This window comes from Mesocricetus auratus, unplaced genomic scaffold (genome assembly GCF_017639785.1).
Source record: "Mesocricetus auratus isolate SY011 unplaced genomic scaffold, BCM_Maur_2.0 Super-Scaffold_100008, whole genome shotgun sequence".
NCBI lineage: Eukaryota > Metazoa > Chordata > Mammalia > Rodentia > Cricetidae > Mesocricetus > Mesocricetus auratus.
Genome location: NW_024429192.1, coordinates 82,146,047 through 82,167,665, shown reverse-complemented (window position 1 = coordinate 82,167,665; position 21,619 = coordinate 82,146,047). Strand labels below are relative to the sequence as shown.

At 40.6% G+C, this 21,619-nt stretch overlaps 1 protein-coding gene across 3 annotated transcripts; it reads right to left on the bottom strand.

The window, feature by feature from the left end:
• Positions 1–65: 65 nt before the first annotated feature.
• On the bottom strand, positions 66–21,556 carry Pms2 (PMS1 homolog 2, mismatch repair system component). 3 transcript variants are annotated; one of them, XM_040751313.1, is made up of 15 exons: positions 21,368–21,556; positions 19,427–19,566; positions 18,055–18,141; positions 17,799–17,901; positions 16,748–16,931; positions 14,428–14,595; positions 13,606–13,703; positions 11,920–12,019; positions 9,697–9,781; positions 7,993–8,148; positions 5,917–6,784; positions 4,183–4,350; positions 3,357–3,457; positions 3,032–3,201; positions 66–835 (listed from the first exon to the last, which is right to left on the bottom strand). In XM_040751313.1, exons 1-15 carry the CDS (start codon positions 21,388–21,390, stop codon positions 692–694), a joined length of 2,595 nt encoding a protein of 864 aa, XP_040607247.1. In that variant the 5' UTR covers positions 21,391–21,556; the 3' UTR covers positions 66–691. The 3 variants fall into 3 exon arrangements, with proteins under 3 accessions (XP_040607247.1, XP_040607248.1, XP_040607249.1); XM_040751314.1 differs by lacking the exons at positions 17,799–17,901; positions 18,055–18,141; positions 19,427–19,566; positions 21,368–21,556 and having other exon boundaries at positions 14,428–14,543; positions 16,748–16,879; XM_040751315.1 differs by lacking the exons at positions 14,428–14,595; positions 16,748–16,931; positions 17,799–17,901; ... (1 more) ...; positions 19,427–19,566; positions 21,368–21,556 and having other exon boundaries at positions 13,229–13,811.
• Positions 21,557–21,619: the final 63 nt, after the last annotated feature.

Here is a 21,619-nt window from a genome sequence, read left to right as displayed (position 1 = left end):
GTTTCTTTCCAACCAGGCGAAGAATCCTTTGCTTTTTCATTTAATGAGTTAGGGTTGAGAGCTACTAATTTCAAAAGACCATAATTTTTAATTTGGGTGTATGATACACACTTGTAATTGTAGCACTTGGGAGGTGCAGGCCAGCCTTAGCTACAAAACAAGTTCAAGGCAAGCCTGAGTTACATGAAGCTGTCTCAAAACACAGGGCATGTGGGGTAGGAGAGAACAAAGTAAACAACATGAATTCAACTGTCTTTGAGGGCTGAAAGCTTCAGACTACAATATCCGCAGCTAGAGGGAAGATTACTAACTTCCAAAGGGCTCTCCTTGTTTTTCTAAGACATATCTTTGCACCCCCGCGCACTCCCCCACACTCAAATTTCAATAACAATAATTGCAGACAAAGTGAAAAGGCTTAATTTTTTTTTCCTTTTTAGAATGGAGTCTCATTAATGTAGCTCAGGGTGGCCTCAAACTCCTGGCCTCAACTAAGCCTCCCACCTGGGTCTCCTAAGTAGCTGGGCTAGAGGCACATAATGCCACTATGCCTGGCTTAACACTGTTTTTAAGTGAATCTGATACATTAAAATAGGATGTTAATTTCTGAGCAATGATAAACAGGCTACTGAAAATCCTGTCTTTCCAAAACAGAATAATCTGCAATAAACTCTATCCTACAAGCAGTTAAGTATCAGTTCTGAGAAATGACATCCAGATTTGCAATGTGCCTCATGGTTGGCCTTCCATGGGGGCAGTTCCAGGGGTGGTCCATCTCACCCATGTGGGTGATGAGTTTCTTCATCTCACTTGTATTGAGAGCGGTTCCAATCATTACCTGAGTACAAGACAACAATGGAGAGTTTGACTGGACTTTGTTAAGACTGTCTTCAGACACACAGGGTTCTCTAAAATGAGACCACCGCTCAAAACATTTCCTGAAGAACCCTCCCAGAGTCCTGTCTTCTGACAGCTCAAAACATTTCCTGAAGAACCTTCCCAGAGTCCTGTCTTCTGACAGCTCAAAACATTTCCTGAAGAACTCTCCCAGAGTCCTGTCTTCTGACAGCTCAGCGCTCCACACTTGTGTTGAGCTTCCAGCCTTCATGGTTCAGGCTTTGGTGGTACAACGTCTCAAGAAGTGGATCTTTACCCATTTTCTCTCCATTTCTCTCCTCTCACCCTGGCAACTAGAATGATCTGGAGTGCCCCTCTCCACTCAACAGGGAGCAAGGAATTTTATTATTCACTTTATTTTTTGGTGTGCATGTATGCATACATGCATTTGTGTGTGTGTGTGTATGTGTATAAGCATATAAGCGTGTACATGTGCACATGCACACTTGCTTATGCCTGAGTGCATGGAGGCCAAAAGTTGACACTGATGTCTACCACAGTCTACCTTAGTTTTTGAGACTGGATTCTCTCATTGAACTGTATCTCATTATTTTGGCTAGACTGGCCAGCCAGTGAGCCTATGGGATTCACAGGTGTCTCCACTTACCTAGAGCAGGGATTGCAAATATGCATCACAACTTGCTTTTTAATGTGAGTGCTGGGAATCTGTGTTCAGGCCCTCATGCTTGTATAGAAGGCACTTTACCTGCAGAGCCATCATCCCAATCCCTAATTTTTTTTCCCCCTTGAAGACAGGGTCTCCCTATGATTAACCCTGGCTGGCCTGGAACTCACTATAGACCAGGCCAGCCTATGCAATGACCCTCTTGCCTCTGTCTCCTGAGTGCAGGGACTATAGATTTGAGTCACATGCCAGAGCAATAGTTTTAAAAGTCTGTCAGATCACTCGCTGTTTCCAGCTTGTCCTTGATCTAAGTAAAAGCTTAACATGCCAGTATATCTGTGGTGGTTTGAATGAGAATGGCTCTTTTAGGCTCATATATTTGAACGTCTGGCTCCCAGTCGGTGTTCAGGAAGGATTAGGAGGTGTGGTTTTGTTGGAGGAGGTGTGTTCCTGAAGTGGGCTTTGAGGTTAGCTACTGTTCCAGTGCCGTGTTTCCCACCATGATGATCATGGACTCATCCTCTCAAACTGTAAACAAGCCCCCAATTAAATGCTTTCTCTTATAAGTTGCCTTGGACATGGTGTCTCATTACAGCAATAGAACAGTAAGTAAGATAACATCCTAGTACGTAACCATCTTCTCTGCCACACTGGCACACCACCTCCAGCCCTTTCAGGAGTGGCATCTCTTGAATTCGGCACTTACTCTCACTACAAGCAGTAATACTATGGGCTGTCCTCTGGGTGCTGCTCTGCTCTCTTTCTTTAGGCAGAGGCAGCCTCTGGTTTGCATGATTACCATTTTTCTATCAAGAGCATCCTTTCACATGGAGGCTTTACCTCTCCTTGTTCACCACATTTTTCTGTGGGCACATACTGTTTGAATTTCTGTACTTACTGGCATCTAAGGTGTCATTTACTTGTTTGTGTCTATTTCTCTCACCCATCTCACTTCTATGTTCCCATACTTGGAACAGGAAAGGTTTCACTACAGGGGCGTAAGGAATTGCTGGATAATACAGGAATGTGGCCAGGGTTGTTTACTGGGTTAATACCCAGCCATTACTACCATTTCCTGGACTTCCCTTTACAATTTCCCATACAAATCTGAGTGGCATAGGACACAGCATCAGGAACAGTAAACAGCCCCTATGGAATACTTGAGACAAAATGGCTCTACTGGAGTTTTGATGGTGTTGTCTCAGTCTGGAGGCAGAAAATCTTTCTAAGTTCAGGTTGTCATTACCCATAAGGCTCAGGATGAAGCAGGTACATACTAAGCTAACTGCTAGGCTTACGAAAACTAAGATAAAACACTGGGTAGCATCTGCAGATAATGAACAGCAAGCCTGATCCATGCAGACCTGGCTGTCATATTATACCAACAGACAATGTGGCTCTCTACATTTGGCAACCATCATCAAAGTGCTTAGCAATATAACCAAACCAAGAGTAGAACTGAGAACTCCCTTGGACCCTCTGTACCCCAGGAGTGGAGCTTATTTTACTTACAGACTTCCGACAAGCTCGGGAAGCAAACATCTGCCTGACTCTTGAGGGCCGGCACATGACCCCAGGGCTGTCACTAAGCATAAAGATCAGTTCATCTATATCTTGGGGTCCAAATGTCCAGTTTTTACTAGTAGGCAAGGAAATCAATTTGGCCCTTTCAGTGACTGGAGCTAAAAGGAAAAAAAAATGAGGAAAATCCATTATGGAGCAAAGCATTTTAGTTCATGATTACTTATAATGAAGACCCACATACCCAAAGTCAGGGCAAGCACAGATGCTTCTAAGCCTAAACTACGCAACCATACAGTCCCAATGGTTAACTCACCATCCTCATCAATGACAAAATCAAAGCCATTCTTTCTGAAGATTTCCAGATTTTCTATCAGCACAGCTTCATTGACAGCAGTTAAGTTCAGAGTCTGGGGCCTGGAAAATAGGAGACGCAAACTATATACCAAGGCAAACATTTACCAGCAGAAAGGAAAGTGAAATAGCACTATTGTGGCTGGTTTATAAATATCCCTTTAAAAGGCCCACATGGACCAGACATGGCACACAAACCTTCAATCCCAGCACTCAGGAGGCAGAGGCAGGCAGATTTCTGTGAATTTGAGGCTAGTCAAGGCTACATAGTGAGATCTTGGTCTCAAACAAACAAACAAACAAACTAAAAAGCTCATACATACAAGGCTTCCTAAGTGCACCACTTTATACCAGGCCTAATATATTCACAGTTGCCCTTCACAAACTGGATTTTCGGGCCATCCAGTGAACACCATTTCTAAAATGAACTGATACCTATAAAGAACATATTAGGTGTGAGACCTCAGGCAAGTTGATTAACATCTCTGGGTGTGTGCAATTTTTTTATTGTGAGATGGCGGTGACAACAGCAACTACCTTGTATGTTTACTTGGATTAAATGAATAAATTGCTTCAATACAGTTTACTATGTAATAGATATTCAATAAATGGGAGTTATGACTATTATTATGTAAAAAGTATAAAAATGTGCTACACAGATTATTATAGCACAAAACCCCACATTTATATAAATATGCATACAGATACTGGTAGACGCTACTTCATCTCAAATGGTGGAAGCAATGTGAGAAACAGCACTGGAAATCCCGAAGTCTGTGTGAACTTACGTGATAAGCCTCTGCACTTGGAGCACAGTGTGCTGCTGCAGCATCTCAAAATTGTACTTCTCATCCGCAGCATGCTGGTCCACCAAGAAGAGGTCCTCCTTCAGTTTGGTTATTATAAATCCCAGGTTAAACTGACCCAAGATCTCCATCTCGGCAAACATCGACTTACTGTAATACAAAACATTAAGTTATAAAACATTGTTGAAGATTATTTCTCATTGTAAAACAAAACCAATTTAATTAAACAAAAAAAAACAAAGCACTACAAAAGTAAAAAATAGAAACGTTAGTAATTGTACTTTATAAACATAGCATCAATTATCCATACATTCAGTGCTCCAGAGATGGCCTTAGTGACTATTATCAATAATTTGACATGTGTGCTTCTATACTTTTGCTCATACATACATTTCATTTTAAAAATGAAAATAGAACTATGTATCTTCATTTCACTCTTTCATCACTTAACACATCATATGTTTCCACAATTTTTTTTCCGAGATGGTTCTTAGTATGTTGTCTAGGCTTTTGAACTCCTTCTTAGCCTGCCAAATAGCTGGGACTATAGGTGCATGCCAACAACATCCAACTGTAGATCTACTGCTACTTTCTGTTATGCATCCTGACTTCAACTTCACAGTCCTGTTTTAACATTCCAGGGGCTGGTCCTTGGTTCTTAATGACTGTTCTGGAATTCAGTACATACTACACACTAGAGTTCATCTAATAAATTCTCTTGAAAGACACTTAATTGTTTCTAATCTCAAAATACACAAAAGGCAGCAACAAAACCCAGGAGAAATGCTCATATGATCTAACTTTCAGGGCAAAGCACAGTAAACATAGTGATGAGGAGCCAACAGTTGATTAACAGGTGACTAGCAAGATGCCCTGGGGAACCATCTCAATCTGGTCTGATTCCTAGGATGATGATTTGGAGGAAAAATATGTACTCATTTAATGGCCTGGGCTAGCAGAATCTTGGGTAGCTCTCTTTCTACAAAGAATCTGGAGTCAGGCATGGTGGTGCATATCTGCAATCCCAGCACTAAGGAGATTTAAAGAAAGACTAAATTCAAAGTTGTTTTTGGCTACATGCGGAAATCCTGTTTCAAACACACACACACAAAGCAAGACAGAAAATTTGCAGCACATACTTGTAAACCCAGCAGTTAGGAGGCAAAGGCAAGATGATCAGTAGTTCAAGGTCATCTTTAGCTACACAGTGAATTTCAGACCAGCCTGGATTGTATGAGTCCCAGCCTCAAAAAACAAAAACAAAACAAACAAAACCAGGAAAACTGACAATAAATATGTGAAAGGCAAGGAGAAGTTAATGAATAGAAATATCTTTGCCAAAGGGATCAAAAAGCAAATGAACAATCTGTGGGGTCAAAATCAACGCCAAATTCAATATCAGAATTGCAGAGGAGGGAGGGAGGGAGAGGACAAAGAAACACTGGCCAGTTTATCAGGGAGCCTGTGATTGTGGAAAAGCTTGTGTGTTGGTCTGTCCATACAGGAATCTCAAGCCATAGGGCAGATCCTGGTGCTGAGGGAGGGCCACAATGAAGTCCTATGCCAGAAAGAAGGATATCATCTACACAGTGCAAGGATCAAAGAATCCAAGATACCCAGAGGATCCAACACTGAATCTCTACAAAGTCAGCCTCTGGCTTAGTCAAAATAACCAATCACAAGCCTGACCAAAATACCATTAAGAACAAACAGTACCTAATCTCTTTCCTGAGTTCATCTTCTGCCGCTTGATTTTCTCCAGGGCAAATCTTGGCCCTAAACTTCCTGTAACTCTGCTCACTGTCATTCCGCTGCTTTTGGTGCTGTAACTCTTTCATCCGTTTGGCTAAAGAACTCATAGAAAAGTCAAGGTGTACTATTTTCTTATGGATTTTCACAGCTACATCAACCTGAGCTGCTGAGGTGTTCTGACTATCAAGCAACCTTGGAGGAATGTAAGTATTTGAAGGCCTTTCTTCTATCTTGACACGTTTAGTGTTTGAGGAAGAGAGAGGAGTTTGTGGAGGTAAAGCTGTACATTTATATCTGCAATCTTCTTGCTTCAAATGGTGTCCTGTACCTGAAAGATGGTGGTCCATTCCAAGTAACTGATTACCACAGTTCATGTTCTCCTGTGAAGATCTGTCTTCTGGAGAACTCACTGCATAGTCACTGCTGAAGCTACTGGCAACTTCTGGGGTGTTGAACCCTTCCTCAGAGGTGGCTGAGGTGCTGCTGAACCCTGAGTCTTTTTCTGTTTCCACTCTGTTCATACAGTCATCGGGGCTTTCCTTGGGACTCACCACTTTGTCTTGGGAGTCAAGCAGACCACTATAAGAGGTGAGATTTGAAACACAGGAAGGTGGTACACCCCTTTTCTGACTTGGATAATTCTGTCTCAGTTCAGGGGTCTCTGGGGCCCAAGACTTGATCTCTGTGATAGGATGAAGAGAAAAGGCCTCTCTCAGCCTGGAAATGGATGCTACTCTTTTCTTATCTGCTGTGGTCTTCAATGAAGGAGAACTGTCTTGCTTTCCTGATATAGGCTTTTCTATTTCTGTGGCATGCATCTTTACTAAGTTACCTAAGCAGAAAGGAACAAAGAAGAGTATGATTGAGGGTACTGAAGGCGAACAAGAGAATTATTTTTAGATGAACAGGCACTTCACAAAAGAAGAGGCCAAACTATAAATAAAATATAGCAACTCTGACCAGAACCCATCTTAAAGGGAATATAACGAAGCCTAAATGTGCCCATCTGCTCCTCCATCAGGAATGCCTACCCATGCTGAGCATGATGCTGCATGCCTATCACCTTGCACTGAGGCTTTTCTAGAGGATCTGAACAGAGTGTGTTGTGTCCCCCCCACCCCAACCTGCACCTGTGAGGGCAGCCCACAACCATCTGTAACTCCAGCTCTGAAGACTCTTCTGGACTCTGAGTATATGCACAAGCATAGCAGACACACACATGCACACAGACACTCTTTTAAAATCTAAAAAAAACAACAATAAAACCCAACAAGAAATACTCATGTTTCCTGGAAGATGTCTGAGGGTGCTCATGACAGTTCTTTATTGTAGCCCCACAATGGAACCAACTTGAATACCCACATATGCATACACAATAATTGCTGATATTTGACTTGAGTGGAATATTGTATAGCTATGGAATGAATGAATGAGTGAATGGCCACATATGACTTTGATGGACCCTATAAAATAATCACAAAATAGTACGGACTGAAAGACTCCATCTCTCCCAGTCTCAGTCTGTTTCTGTCTCTCCTCCTCTCTCTCATCATGGAGTCATAGCTAGGATGGAACTCACTATGTAGACCAGGCTTGCCGTCAACTGCAGAAGATCTTCCTGCCTCATTTTCACAAATGCTGGGATTACGGGCATGTGTCACTACATCTGGCCTTCATAAACTTTTTTTAAAAATGCTTATGTTATAGTGTGAGTGGGCAGATGCTATGAGTGTGGAGGTCAGGACAATCTCAAGTGACTCTCCTCACCTTTCACCTTGAGACTTTTTTTTAAAGACAGGGTCTCACAATGTCTCTCTGGTTGTCATGGAATTTTCTATGTACACCAGTTTGGCCTTGAACCCACAGATATCTGTCTCTCCCTCCTGAGTGCTGGGATTAAAGTTGTGCACCACTATTCACAGCCTCTAGTATACTTTCTCTTGTGACATTTTTCTCTTATCATGTCAAAAGTCACCGCAAGGAAAACAGTATCACAATGACTAAAACTTTTAGAAGGTTACATCACTGTGTTTTTCTTACCTTCAATATCCAACAGTGGCTGCTGGTTGACATTAAGTTTGTTTGCATCACTATCAAACATTCCTATCAAGGAGGTCTTTAAAATTGCCAGCAAAAGCTTCTCCTCCTGTAGTAAAATTTGCCTTTTATCTGGAGTCACATTAATATCAACACATTCTAAGGCAAAGAATAATATACATGTTTAAGCTCACCTATAGCAATATGATTTTAAGTGTTAACTATTTCATTCATTTGTACTATTAATTAAAACCAATCAAGATTAAAATAATGGTGTCCAGACCAGTACTCATAAATTATAAAATACTTTTTTTGGGGTATATACATATGTGTATGTGTGTGTACAACTGTGTGGCTGGAAATACATGTGTGTGTATGGAGGTCAGAGGTTGACATCAATTGCTTCTCCACCTTATTTTCAAGATAGGGAATGTCAGTGAACCTGGAGCTCACCAGTTTGGCTACATTAGTTGGGAGATAAGTCCCAGCTACGCTTCCAGCACTGGGATTACAAGCGTGCACTGCTGTATTCAGCTTTTTAGTTGTGTGCTGGGGGGCTGAACTATGGTCCTCATACTTGTGCATTAAGCACTTCACCTACTGAGCTATCTCCCCAGTCTATAAAGTTAACTTTTTAAACAAATGAGGAAAATAATAGTTTTATCTTTATTTTTAGAAATTTTATTATTATTTCAACATCATCATCATGTTTAGACAGTGCTTCATGTAGCCTGGACTGACCTTGAATCTGCTATATAGCAGAGGATTATGGGACAGCTATCCTGGAGTATGAAGTGCATGCAGCAGCAGAAACAAGAGAGACTACCTCAAGTAGAAGAGATGGATGGCTTAGAGGTTAAGAGCACATATTACTCTTGCAGAATTTTGATTCCCAGAACCCACATCACATGGCTCAAAACTACCTGTAACTCTAGCTCCATCAAGACCTAACAGGTACCTGTATGTGTATGTGTATACAGATACTCATAGGGACAGAAGAGGGTGCTGGATTTCTTGCAGCCAGAGTTACAGGCAACTAAGATGTCAGTGCTGGAACCAATCTCCAGTGCTCTGCAAGAGCAGCAACGGCTCTTACCCACTGAGCCATTTCTCCAATCCCCGAAATTATGTAATTTTCTTAAGTACTTTTTAATGACACGGAAAATAAAACGTTCACATTTACAAATAAAGATAAATGGTCTATTTTTTATAAAGATTTTATTTATTTATTATGTATGCCAGAAGAGGGCACCAGATCTCATTACAGGTGGTTGTGAGCCACCATGTGGTTGCTGGGAATTGGACTCAGGACCTCTGGAAGAGCTCTTAACCAATGAGCCATTTCTTCAGCCTGATAAATGTCTATTTTAAGAAAGGCTTATACATATATAAAAGTATCTAGAAAATGGAATCTAAGTAAGTCAGAATTTGACAATAAAAAGAAAAATACATGTGAAATTAAATTTTTGAAATCAAGGAGAACCTGTAAGTATATTTATACTTTTTCCCTTTGTTCAAGTTTAAAGTTCCATTTCCTAATAATACACTGAACACTGTTTCAAATAGAATGCAGAGAATGGTCAGTATAAAAAGTAAAATTACATGATTATTAGTTGTTTTCTATTCAGTCATATCAGAGCTTTTTAATTTCATTTTATTCTTTTGGGAATAGTTCAAAATTTTTACTGAAACCTAAGTGGAACTTACCTGAATCAACAGAAATGTTGAGAACAACACAAGGATACTGATGCCGATTATACATGTGATAAACCTCATTTACAAGTTTAGAGACCTGTACAGGAAACAAAGATGAGAAAAGAATAAATGTTCCATCCCTGCGCTGTCCTAACCTATCACCAAAGTGATCTATTTCTATTAAGCTTTATTAAACTCATACAGCATTAAAGCATTTTTTCCTACATAGGGTTTCATATAGTCTACTAAGGATGACATTGGACTCTGATCTTCCTGCCTCCACCTTGAGTGCTGGGATTATAGCCGTAAACCACCACTCCTAGTTTAATGCAGTGCTAGAGACGGAACCAGGGCTTTGTGCATGCTAAGTAAGCATTCCATTCAACTGAGGAATACACCCAGCTCCTTATACAGCTTTATTAATGTATGAATGGTATGCAATAAACTGCATATTCTTCACTATAAAATTTAACTAAGCCTTAAAATGAAGACTCTGAATCCCAGGTATTCAATAGGCTGATGCTGGAAGATGGAAAGTTCAAGGCCAGCTTGGGCTACAAAGTGAGTTCAATGTCAACCAGGATAATTTAGTGAAACTGTGTCTAGTTATATGGGGAAAAAAAAAAAAAGGAAAAAGAGGGGTAGGGAAATAGCTTAGTGATACAATACTTGCCTAGAATGAGACCCTGGGTTCAATATTCAACACTGATAAAATAACAAAAAACTCTACAATTTGATGTCTTAACACATGTGTAAATATAGACGTACATACATATACACACTTGTGAAGGTATCATAAAATCAAAATAACAAATATATATACACTAATGGAAAGTTTCTTCTTCTTCTTCAAAGTGATTTGTTGGTTTCAGGGGCTTGCCCAAGCTGTCCTCAAACTCTTGACCTTCTTACCTCAGCCTTCTCAGTACTAGAATTAGGCAAGAACAAACAAACCTTGTTAAAAGGGTTGGTAGGTAAAGTGACTAGATAAATAAGACTCGGAAAACTGAAATCTTTCCAATCCAGAGATGTTTTTCAAGAAATTTATGCCAGGTGTGGTAGTAGACACTTAGAATCCCAGTACTTCAGAGGTGGAGGCAGGAAGACTGAGAGGTAGGTAGGTAGGGGAGATAGATAGACAAGTGCAGCTCAATGTGTGTAAAGCATGTTCAATTGTACTTAGGTACACAATTATATGATATTACAATGTAACTATTAAATGTAATTAGAGACAAATTATGCTAATTTTAAAATGTAGAAACTGGGTCACACTCAGAATGCAATCAAATTTTAGTGTCACTAGGAAACAAAATATCACTGAGGTCACTGTTGCTGAGGGTGCAAAGTCAGAGCCAAGTCATTAAAGCCTCAAAAGGACATTGGGTAATTGATTGGTTCAGTCTAAGGCACAGCTAAATCTGGGCCCTTATCTTCCTGTCAAACTGACAAAGTGAAGAGGAAACACACAAACAAATGCATGTGGTTAGTCTGAAATAAAAAGTTTAGATAAATGTTTCGGAATGTTCGCTTTCTTCCAGTAGTGATAGGTTTCTTTTTCCCCCACTTTAGTTTTTTGAGACTGTTTCTCTGTGTAACAGATAGCTTTTATGATAGTAACTATATTGATAGTAAGTATTTTTTATATACACATAAAATTGAAACAAGTGTAGACTTTCCTAAACTCATAAGATAAGGTAATTTTTAAAAATTTATTACTTATTTTCATGTGTATGGATGTTTTGTCTGCATTATGTCTATGTATCACATATACACTAGTGTCAAAAGAGGCCAGAAGAGGGCATCAGATCCTCAGAGACTGAAGTTACAGACAGTTTTGAGCCATCAAGTAGGCTCAGGGAATTCAACCTAGGAATTGAACACTGGCTGCTCCTAATCACTGAGTCATCTCTCCAGTCCCCACGTAACATAATTTTAAAGGCATATTTCTGAGTCAGCTCCAAGTTCCATGTAAATTGTATATATCAGACAGTCATGAAGGGTTGAGATAGCTCAGTCAGTAGAATGTTTGCCTTGCATGCATGAAGCCCTGGGTTCAAGTACTAGTATCACATAAACCAGACATAGTGGTCCTAACCTGTAATCCCAGCACTCACGAGGAGGAGGTAGAGGAGGATCATGCTCAAGGCCAGTTCTGGCTATACAGTGAAGTTTGAGGCCAAACAGGGCTACATGAGTCTCAAAAGAAGCAAGAAAGCAAGTAAACAATGAAAATACCTTTGCTGGGTCACAAGGACGCCGATTGATGAAGAAAAACTGTCTGTCTGTTGAGCTCCTCCCGCTACCATGTGTACAGTGTGAAATGAAGCCTGAAATGCTGTCAAGAGGAATACAGGAATGACAGTTCTGACACGAAAAAAAGGTCATAACAGCACAGGACACTTTCTTTTCCTTTTTGAGGCAGAGTGTCACCATGTAGATCATGATCCTTCTGCCTCAGCCCCTAGTGCTAGGACTCCAAGTGTGTGCCATGGTACCCAGCTTGTCACAGACCACATTCTTTTTTTGTTTGTTTGTTTGTTTTTCAAGACAAAGTTTCTCTGTGGCTTTTGAGGCTGTCCTGGAACTAACTCTTGTAGATCAGGCTGGTCTCAAACTCACAGAGATTCACCTGCCTCTGCCTCCAGAGTGCTGGGATTAAAGGTGTATGCCACCACCCGGCTCACAGACCACATTCTTTTTTTTTTTTTTTTTTTTTTGGTTTTTTGGTTTTTCGAGACAGGGTTTCTCTGTGGCTTTGGAGGCTGTCCTGGAACTAGCTCTTGTAGACCAGGCTGGCCTCGAACTCACAGAGATCCGCCTGCCTCTGCCTCCCAAGTGCTGGGATTAAAGGCGTGCGCCACCAACGCCCGGCCACAGACCACATTCTTAAAATCAAGTTAGAACAGACAGCTGGTGGCCTGCTCATCAGGATAAATACCACATGAGTAATCAGTCACACATTCCCTTTCCTTGTAAAAATCATTCTCAGGGCAAGGAGGATAGCTCAGGTGATCAATTCTTAGACCTGATTAGATTCCAGAATCCACATTAAAAACAAAACAAAACAAAATTTGATGGGCAATGGTGTTGCACACCTTTAGTCCCAGTACAGGAGGCAGAGGCAGGCAGATCTCTGTGAGTTTGAGGGCAGCCTGGTCTACAGATCAAGTTCCAGGACAGGCTCCAAAGCGATGCAGAGAAACTCTGTCTCTAAAAACAAAACAAAATTTATTCTCTGCAACCATAAAATTAAAAATATAACAAAATATTTTAGCTCCTAAACATGAACTTTTATGTAGGTACTTAAAGCGATGATGAGTTTCTTGCTAGCATGTCCCTCTATGCTAGCTAGTTTTTGTTAACTGACACAAACTAGAATCACTTGGAAAGAAGGAATCTCAATTTTGAAACTGCTTCCATCAGAATGGTTTGTGGCTACATCTGTGAGGCATTTTCTTGATTAATGATTAATTCGAGAGGGCTCAGCCCATTATGGGTAGTGCCACTCCAGATAGGTGAGTCTGGGTTATATAAGAGAACTTACCAAGGCTTGGCAAGCCAGCCAGTAAGCAGCATTCCTCTGTGGTCTCTACTTTAGCTCCTAGGCATCTCTTGAAAACGGTCTATATTTGATACTCTAAAACACACTACAGCTGGGCAACTTTAATAGATTCCAAAGGTCAAACATTATACATAGAATAATTAAAATTATTCTAACTAAAGGAGACAAATTCAACAGAAAACCCTCTTAAAGGTACCAGTTATCCAGCTACTGCTTGAATGAAGATAAAGTCTTTTTTATGCATTCTTTCTTAACAGTACAGAGTCACTTTACACCTTAAAATCACTATTCAAACAAACACAAACAACACCCTCCGGAAAACTAGTTGTAGCTGTCCTGGCTGCAGTCAATGTACTTACGAGAAAAGACTATGTGGAGTCTTAGAACAGCTCAGGCCATACTCTTCACAAACAGAATCACTAGGGGGCAGCTGAACAAAAGGAATGAGGCTCTGCAACTGAAGGAAACAAGAGTAATGGCTATTAAGACTGAAGGCACCAGCCGGGCGTTGGTGGCGCACGCCTTTAATCCCAGCACTTGGGAGGCAGAGGCAGGTGGATCTCTGTGAGTTCGAGGCCAGCCTGGTCTACAAAGTGAGTTCCAGGACAGCCTCCAAAACACAGAGAAATCCCTGTCTCGAAAAACCAAAAACCAAAAAAAAAAAAAAAAAAAAGACTGAAGGCACCAAACTTCAGGGAAAATAAAGGACATTTTCTTTCCAGGTCAAGCTATGCCTCATTAAGAGCAAACAACCAAACAAATAAATAAAATCAAAGAATCTTGACAACTACTTTGTAGTGCTTGCTATAATGAGTTCAATTTGTTTACTAGAAAACAAATCACCTGAGCTCCTACTTTATGACATTCAGCTCCCAAACATTAACTTTAGCTATAGGGTACTTAAATATCTCCTTTTTGGGTTTCAGTCTCTGTGAAGGACAATAAAACCTCCTACAATCACCAGAGCAAAAGAACATTTCTCAAGGGACTGAAACGATGGCTCAGGGGTTAAGAACACACATGTCAGGTGGCTCACAACCAACTGTAACTCCAGCTCCAAGGGGATTCTATACCTCTGATCTCTGCAGGCACCAGCACTGTGCAGACCCCCCCAACATATACATAATTAAAACAATGAATCTAAAAACCAAAATATTTTCCAGTAGCTGGTCAGCCCCAACCTGCTTCTGGCCAAACACAGAGCTGATATTTTCCTTCATGCTGGAGCTTCCGCTTGTGCACACCACAGGTTGCCGTCTTCCTTGTCCAAGCTGATTAGTGCAACTTACACGGATGCCTGTTGAAATGATACAGTATGCCTGTAAGACCTGGACCATTTTGGCATACTCCTGTTTGAGAAACAAATACAAGATTATTTTGATCTTACAGGAATTGCATGGCTACACTTATAACATCCAACTCAAGGTTCTACACAGCCTTGAAAACAGAACAGGACATACAATCATTCCCATGTATACTGTAAAATACATTCAGCTTTGACTTCTAGTCACTGCACTCCCATCTGCAGTTGGTGTGCCATCATCAGAAGTGCATCCTAAGGGCTGGGGTGATAACTCAGTAAAATGCTTGCTAGGCAAGCTTGAGCACCTGAGTTCAATCCCAGCCTCATGTAAAACAGCAGGGTGTGGTGGCAAGGTGGGAACAGGAGGATCTCTGGTCAGCAAGTCAGTAAAACTTGTGAGATCCAAGGCTAGATAGAAAGACTTTGACTCCAAACATACAGTGGACTGTGACAGAGGACACAAAATGTTGGCCTCTGGCCTCCACATGCACATAAACACACACACCCACATACACACATACACACAAAGTACATTTCTAAGCCAGGTGTGGTGTGTGCATGTCTATGATCATCAAAATTCAGGAGGGTTAAGTAGGAAGATCATGAGGCCCAGGCCAGCCCGGACAATGAAGTGGAGACCTTTCTCAAACTAAAACAAAACAAATGCATGTCCTCTGAACTTAGAATGCTCCATTTAGAAATTTATCCTTCTTGTTTTTTAAGACATGGTCTCCTATGTAATTCAAGATGGCCTACAATTTGAGGTTTTTCTGCCTATACCTCTTGAATCCTGGTATTATAGGTGTGCGCCACCATCCTGGCTCCTTTATTTGATTTGTTTTATAAGAAGTTTTATCCTTATATAAAGGCTAGCATAAATATACAAAGACATCGAAAAAAATGTTCACTAGTTGGGCATGTTAGCTACCATGGTTATGGTTACTAACTGACTTGTTCTGTAAGGTCTCTCAACTTGACACAGTCTAGAGGCATTTGGGAAGAGGTAACCCCACCTGAGAAAATGCTCCCAACAGACTGGCCTGTGGGGGCATTTTCTTGATTAATGATTGATGTTGAGGGCCCATCTCCTTGGGGGGTGGTACCACCTCTGGGCAGGTGGCCTTGGATGGTATAAAAAAGCAGGCTGATCAAACTGTGGGGAACAACTGTATTCTTCCATGGTCTTTACTTTAGTTTTGGCTTTTTAGAAAGTTTGCTTTGAGTTTCTGAGCTGACTTCCCTTCATAATGGACCCAATCAGAATACATAAGTTGAAATGAATCCTTTCCTCCCCAAGTTGCTTTTGATCAGAGTGTTTTATTTCAGCAACAGAAAGCCTAACTAAGACAGTAGCCCACATCTGTAATCCTAGCATTTAGGAAGCTGAGTCAGGAGGACCATCTTGAGTTTGAGGTCAGTCTCGGCTATGTAGTGAGTTTCAGGTCAGCCTGTGCTATAGTATGAGATCCTGTCACAAACCTGAAAAAACCCAAAGCCCAAACCAAACCAAACCAAACCAAAAGAGGTTCACTAAAAATAAAGAAAAAAAAATAGTGTTTGTTGAAATAATAAGTAACTTTAAAAACTTAGAAACAGGGCTGAAGAGTTGGCTCAAATTTTAAGAGCATTTGTTGAGACTCACATGGTGTCTCAAGTGTCTTATGTACCGTTAGTCCCAGGAGACTCAGTGTTTTCTTATGGCATCAGACATGTATGTGGCATACAGACATATAGGCAGGCAAAACACTCATACACATAAGATAAAAAATAAACTAAAGCAAACAAACCCTTAGAAACAAAGTAAACAACCATTGACAAGGAGCTAATTAAGTTAAGTATATCCATATAATGGAAGAATGATGAAAAGATAGTACAAAGTTACCAAAAAAAGATAATTACAATATGTGAAAAGTCAGGTATGCAGTAGTATAGCTGGTGTGATCCTGTTTTAAGAACAGCAGGGCATGGTGGCACACACCTGTAATTCCCCCATTTAGGAGATGGAGGTAGGAATTTCCAAGTAAAGGCCAGAACATACATAATGAAACCCCTCTCAAAAAAAAAAAAAAAACAACTTTTTTTTTTACATTTTTAAATTAAAGAAAGAAAATCAACTGATAAACATCTTTGATAAGTTTCTTACTCATATACTATATTAGCAAAACTTCTGAAGGCTGGGATTGTGAGTTTACCAATACCTTTTTAATATTCCTTTGAAATTCTTTGTGACGCACAGGTAGTGTATAAAATAAGTGCTGCACACTGACTGTTGTTCCTTTGGGTCGGGGGTAGGGAGTTTTCTGGGTGATTTTCCCATTGTGGTCTAACACCAGTCGAGTCCCAATGCTTGCAGACACATGGCAGGTAGATACAGTGACATCACTGTAAGAGAATGTCCAGTTAGAGACGCACAGGGCTGCTGGGATGCAGATCAGAAGTAGAACACTTGCCTAGCACTTGCTTCCAACTCACAGTTCAGTCCCTAGCATTGCAGAGGTCTCTGTGTGAGAACCCGAGGGCGCTCACAAGGGTTAGGTGCAGAAAACCTTTTCCGCTTTCCTTTCTCTCAGAACTTTCTTGAAAGGGTGCTATTCTTCTAAGACAATTTAGGTTTTAATAAGTAAGGAGTCACCATAAGATCTAGAGTTGGGCCCAGAGGATAGTGAGACAGTTTCATAAATGCTTTGTTCTTGTGAAGGATTTCATTCTTTAGGTTGAGTTGCAAAACAATGAAGGATGGCAAATACTATTCTCAAAGCTTTATTCCTCAATTTAGCTACTAACAAAACTTTCACAAAGAATCCAAAAGACACAATTATAAAAATTTGTAACTTCACTGTAATTAAATAGGGCTTTCATTACATTTTTTCCTAAAAACTGAAATTGATGGTACTCATAATTTATCAACTATCATTACTTTATTTTTATTTATATTTGCAGTGCTACTGGTTGACCCCAAGCATCATGCACTGTAGGCAAGCACTCTGCTGCTAAGCTACACCCCCAGCCTTTGTGATAATTCAAGGTTAATAAATAACTGTTTTAAGACAGGTGGTGGCTTTTTTACAATATTATGTGCTTCATTTCATTCCTTTATTTCTCACAGTGGCAGTCAGATAAAACAGAATTCAGACGTTAGTGTCAGATATTCCAATAGTAAAGGGAAAGCCTTCAAGATTCTAACTATGCTTATGCATTTTTAGAAGTTTTTACATAAAGCATCAGATTGATGAAAATGAGAAGCATCACCTCAGTGCACACAGTGAGCTCAGCGCTTCCCCCCGAAAGCCAAACGTTCCAACCTGAGTCAGGTCGGCAAACTCTTGAATCTTAGAAGTGTGATGTTTTAGAGCTGAAAGAGTGGAAAGAAAGACCAAAAATATCTTAAGTGATAGACTTAAGGACATACACAACATCTATCACAATATGTGGTGTAAAACAGTGTTACTCAAACTTCTGAGACTTATGGAAACGACTGCTTTATTATTTGGAATATTTATCTTACCTAGACCTTCAAAGTTTTCTTCTTCTACCCCACATCCATTGTCTGAAACTTCAATGAGGTCCACCCCATAGTCTTTAAGCCTGAGATCTGAAAAATTCAACATATTTATTTCTCAATGATTAATCCATACTAAATGCTTTGATGTTGACAATATTCATAACAAAGAATGCAAGCTTAGCAGTCATGTCTACACTTTTACTTAAAGATACTGCTGTCATTGTGAGGGTGCGTGAATGTATGTATGTGGCACTGAAGACCAAGCCCAGGATGCTATAGACACCAGGCAAGCACTCTAGAACAGTCACAACCCTAGCTCTGCATGTTTTATTGTTGAAAGTCCTTCTGAATAATTTACTTATTTTAATTTTATGTGCATCAGTGTTTTGCCTATGTGAAAGTGTTGGGTACCCTGGAACTGTAGTTACAGACAGTTGTGAACTGCCATGTGGGTGCTGGGACCTGAACCCAGATCCTCTGGAAAAGCAGTAGTGGTCTTAACCGCTGAGCCATCTCTCCAGTCCCGTAAAGCCAGATTAAATAGTTAAATTATTATTATTATTTAAAAAGTAATGCTTTTAATATAGTCATTAAGAAGAACAGGCTCAGGTTGGAGTGATGGCTCAGCAAGCCTAGACTCACAACCAAAAATGTAAGAACAGGCTCTGCAATCAGAGTTTCTAGATCACATTTTAAGACCTGTATAGCCTCAATAAAATCAAATTCCTGGTACTTCTGTTTCCTCCTCTCTATAACAGAGATAGTAACTCCCAAATCATGATAGTCTACATACTAAATACCACATCCCATATATAATCTTTAGCACAATACCTACACACAGTGTAATTTAACTTATTCCATGGCTAAATATTAGGCACAGAATTATTGTATACAGTTTTCTCTGATTTGAAAGATCCCCTCCAGGATGGAGGAGGCTCATGAGACTCCAGAGGTCAATAAATGTCACAAGTCTGGGGAAGCTGAAACTCCAAGGCTGGCAAAGCTCCTGGGATGCAGACTTCAGGGATCACCACTTAAGTGGGGGCAGGTGTTTTGGTAATACAGTTGCTTTTGAATCATTCCTGATCCCGTAAATAATCCCCTTCCCCATATTTCCATTGTAACATCAATGAAAACTCATTAATTCAACATGCTGGAATGTGGCACATCAGTCTGTCAGAGTTCCCTATCAATGGTGAGTAGACCTGTGTGTGTTGTATTTCCCCAGGAAAAGTCTCTCACATGACAACTAAGTACTAACTTCAGAATAATAACTATTGGTATGACAAGATTTGATTGTTTTCTAACATTTCAGTAATGTTTCTTAAATAACACAATGACTATTTCTTGTTACTTAAAACTTTTCCAAACTTACCAATACTAGTAGCACCAGCATCCACACTATTTTCTATCAATTCCTTCACAGCAGTGCTTAAGCTGAGTACCACCTGCCCAGAACAAATTTGATGGACTGACCTTGCGTCAATAGGCTTGATGGCCTTAGCATGTTCTGTACTAAAAAAATAAAATCAAACAAACACAAAGCAAATATTTAGATAAAGCAGATAACTTATTTTCACTATGGTAAATGATCCATCTGTTTGTTTACTAGCCTAACCCTCTCTGTCTGTCTGTCTGTCTGTCTGTCTCTCTCTGGTTTCTCTGTGTAACAACCCTGGCTGTCCTGGAATTGGTTTTGTAGATCAGGCTGGCCTCAATCTCAGACACCCACCTGTGTCTGCCTCCTGAGTGCTGGGACTAAAGGTATGCACCACCACTGCCCAGTTAGCCCTATTCATTCTTTATATGAGCACACTCATTATCCTTGAAGATATGAATGTTCTACAATCTTTAAACATCTGTTAGTACATATTTAAAACTATCTTATATTGAAATTCTAATTATACATGCATCTACCTGGAGGAGACATGTATCCCTCAAGCTACAGATCAGCAAGCCTTTACGACAATGACGTTTTCGTTCTTGAAAAGTTAAAGCAACTTTTTTTTTCTTTTACACAATTTGTAAAAAGTTTAAGTTTGTTTTTGAAAACTGACTCCAAATCCAAACTGCCTATACTGCTCTGAGGAAAGTCCTCAAAGTTCATGTCTGAGACAAAGGCTCTACACAGCCTGGACTGGCTTAGCATTCAAGGTCCTCATCTCAGCCTCCCAGATGATAGGATCACAGCCCTGCACTACCATACACTCAGCTGTTCAAGTTTCTTGCTGCTGTACTGGCTTCAATTTAATTACTGGCTTGTCTCCAATCTATTCTTACTACCATTCATTTTGGCTTGCTTTTTGTTTCTTTTGACACAGGGTCCAACCTAGCCCAGGAGGGCCTCAAACACCCTATGTAGTCAAGTGCAACTCTGAACTCCTGATCCTCCTGTTTCCACCCCACCAGTGGGCCAACGAGCCTGGTTCCCATCAGTTATTTCTGTAATCACAAATTCGGTCAAACAATCCTCAGGCTTAAATTTTTAGTGGTACACATTTATGAGGTTTAAAGTCCAATCATGACTAGGTTCCAATTTACCATCATCAATTCTCCTATGGTTTAGTCACAGTAAAGAATGGTTTCCTGACTATGACAAGTTCCATTCTACCTTGAAAAGAATCTCAGTTGTTTGGCCCCGGGATGGTTTAATCACAGCACTCGGGTATCTGAGGTAGGAGGATCATGAGTTCAAAGCCCTACCTCAAAAACAAAATAATTTCACTGCCTATAACGTCTAACTTCAGAGGATCTCACATAAAATTCAAACTACCTCAAACTAGTTTATTTTGCAACATGTCTATTTCCGGTACTTTGAGCATGGGGAAGTCACAGTATTTAAATACAGAGAGCAAATTTGCATCTACAAATCTATCAGTAACTGTGCTGGCCTCGAAGACATGCTTCACTGACTTTGATGACACTTGTGAACAAGATAGCAAATACACAGAGGCAACGCAACTTAATAAAAGCTAAAAAAAAAAAACCCTATTGACTGCAAAGTCAGCGAAAGCCTTTGACAGACTCTCCAAGTCTTAATTATAAAGACTCAAAAAAGAAAAAAACCAAACCAAACGAATTCTGTCCATAGGAATTTATTTTCATGTTCGGCTTTAAACCCACAGGCCTGTGGCCTGAGGAGTCCTAGGGATCGCCTGGGGCTTTCAGTTTCCTCACGGAACCAGGCCCAGCGTGAGGAGAACGCCGTTCTGGGTCCGCGAACTTGCCCTCAGCCGCTTCCGGTCCTTTCAAGGACGCCGAATACCGGGAACTCCAGGGAATGCGCCCGGAGGGGGAGACTGCAAGCCCGGCTCACCTCGCGCCCTCGGTTGGCTCCATGGATTTAGCACTCCTCCAGTCTCAGGAACTGTAGGGAGAGTTCGCGCCGCTGCTCTCCTGGAGAATCATCTCCTGGGACACCCATTGGCTGCTTTTGACACAGAGCCCCGCCCCTTCCGGAAGGGGCAGGGAAGGCGTGTCAAGAACTCCTTACTATTGATTGGCTATTTCAAAGGTCGAGTTGGTGACGTCAGAACGCCCCGGCCAATAAAGACTCACGGACTTCATT